Genomic DNA, 1,606 nt, shown 5'->3' with positions numbered 1-1,606 from the left:
AAAAATATATATTTTTTTATCTTAAATGCTGAATTTTTATATATTAAGATTTGAGTATAACTACTTCTCTAAGTGGGTTGCTCTGTCAGGTAAAGACGTGTTTTACAGTCTGTACACCCTAGTAAACGATTAATCGATTATTAAATTAGTTGCCGATTATTTCAATAATCCGATTACTTGTTTCAGACTCTAGATGTTCTGTAGAAATATCGATCCAGAGAAGTGAAAAAGTCCACAGCTGGCTGTTTGACTGAAAACTTACTCAAAGATTTGATGAATTTCTACTCAAATGGATAAAACAGTTTGCTATAATGATGTTTCCTTCTCTTGGATGATGGAAATGGTTCATTTTATGCCTTATCATTATTAATGAGGCTAATCCTGAGGCGTACTGCCCAGTTCCATGCAGTCAGCTGACCCTTGGCCCGGCCATGTTGTAAAACAGATCCCTGGCTCTGATATTGTGATATGCAGTGATGCAACTATCAGTCTAATCTAACGAATCATGACTTGTGCTAATGGGGAGAGGCCCAGCGGTCTGATGGACTCACTGATATCAGCTACTCAGGCAAAGTTCAGGGTTAATATATGTCAAACACACACACATCCCGATATTGTGCATGAAGCTGGTCCAGCCAGGTGCACCAGTGATGGCTTTGATCAGGCAGCAGGAGGCTGGCTAATCGGCTTGATCAACTGACAGGGATATCAGAGCTGATTAGAACAACACAGGCCGCCTCAGTCTCTGCCGGAGCTGACGGCGGGATGGGAGGAAGGGAGCCAGATGGAAAGATTGGAGGAGACGGTGTAGCAAAAGAACGGCCTTCAATCAGTGACAGAATGAGAGGGAAAGGTGGAGGAGGAGACAATGGAGGGAGGGAGAAACGAGTGGAGAGCGCAGGTGAAGATGTAACATCTGCCTCTTTGATTTTCTGGAGCTGTAATAAAAATCAAAGGATGTGCGTGGGCGCGCTGAGGTGTTTTGTTACAGAGAGTCATTTCACCGCTGCCTTTGATCAGCAGAGACGAAGGATAACGCCCCTGAGATCCACGTTCAGCTGGGTGCTGGTTTAACTGGAACTCTTTGTGTTTGCAGAGTCAAGGACGCAGGACTCTGGAGGAGGACCAGACGATGAAGATGGAGACGGGGAGGAGCAGGCTCCTGCACAGAGCAGCGGAGGAGAGGAGGAGGAGGAGGAAGAAGGGGAGGAAGAGGAGGAAGTGTTACAGTGGAGAGGTCCAGGTGGGACTCGCCAGATAGTACAGATGATGGTCACTGCCTGCGGTTACGGTGGATAAAGTTTGATAGACGACCATCAGTCATCTTCCCCTTAGTCTAGATCAGGTCTCCCTCCTCCATTTATTCTATCAAATGTAAAGTCATCCTAAACTAAACCCTGTATGACCCTTACACAGGGGACATAGATTCATTAATACCTGAAGAAAAACAAACGTTTGTCCTTAGATATTATTAAAAATAAACATTTTAGGTTTTATAAAGGACATGTAGTCCTAGTCAATATGATCATTTCATAAGAAAATCATTATTTAATTTGAAAATGAATAGAATTTAGTAGAAAATAGAGCATTAAACTCACTATTTGGA

At 43.2% G+C, this 1,606-nt stretch overlaps 1 protein-coding gene across 1 annotated transcript in view; it reads left to right on the top strand.

Annotated features, from left to right (window-relative positions):
- The window catches only part of LOC107093710 (atherin-like), a 64,338-nt gene extending 63,002 nt beyond the window's left edge, over positions 1-1,336 (top strand). Inside the window, exon 4 of the mRNA XM_015388918.1 lies at positions 1,097-1,336. Coding sequence (XP_015244404.1) covers positions 1,097-1,299 — 203 coding nt within the window. The 3' untranslated portion in view covers positions 1,300-1,336. The remainder of the gene's footprint in view (positions 1-1,096) is intronic.
- The last annotated feature ends 270 nt before the right edge of the window (positions 1,337-1,606 follow it).

Source organism: Cyprinodon variegatus, unplaced genomic scaffold (assembly GCF_000732505.1).
Source record: "Cyprinodon variegatus isolate N-32 unplaced genomic scaffold, C_variegatus-1.0 Scaffold442, whole genome shotgun sequence".
In the NCBI taxonomy this organism is placed as follows: Eukaryota; Metazoa; Chordata; class Actinopteri; order Cyprinodontiformes; family Cyprinodontidae; genus Cyprinodon; species Cyprinodon variegatus.
The sequence above is the reverse complement of the archived record's forward strand: the minus strand, read 5'-3'. Positions and strand labels throughout refer to the sequence as shown.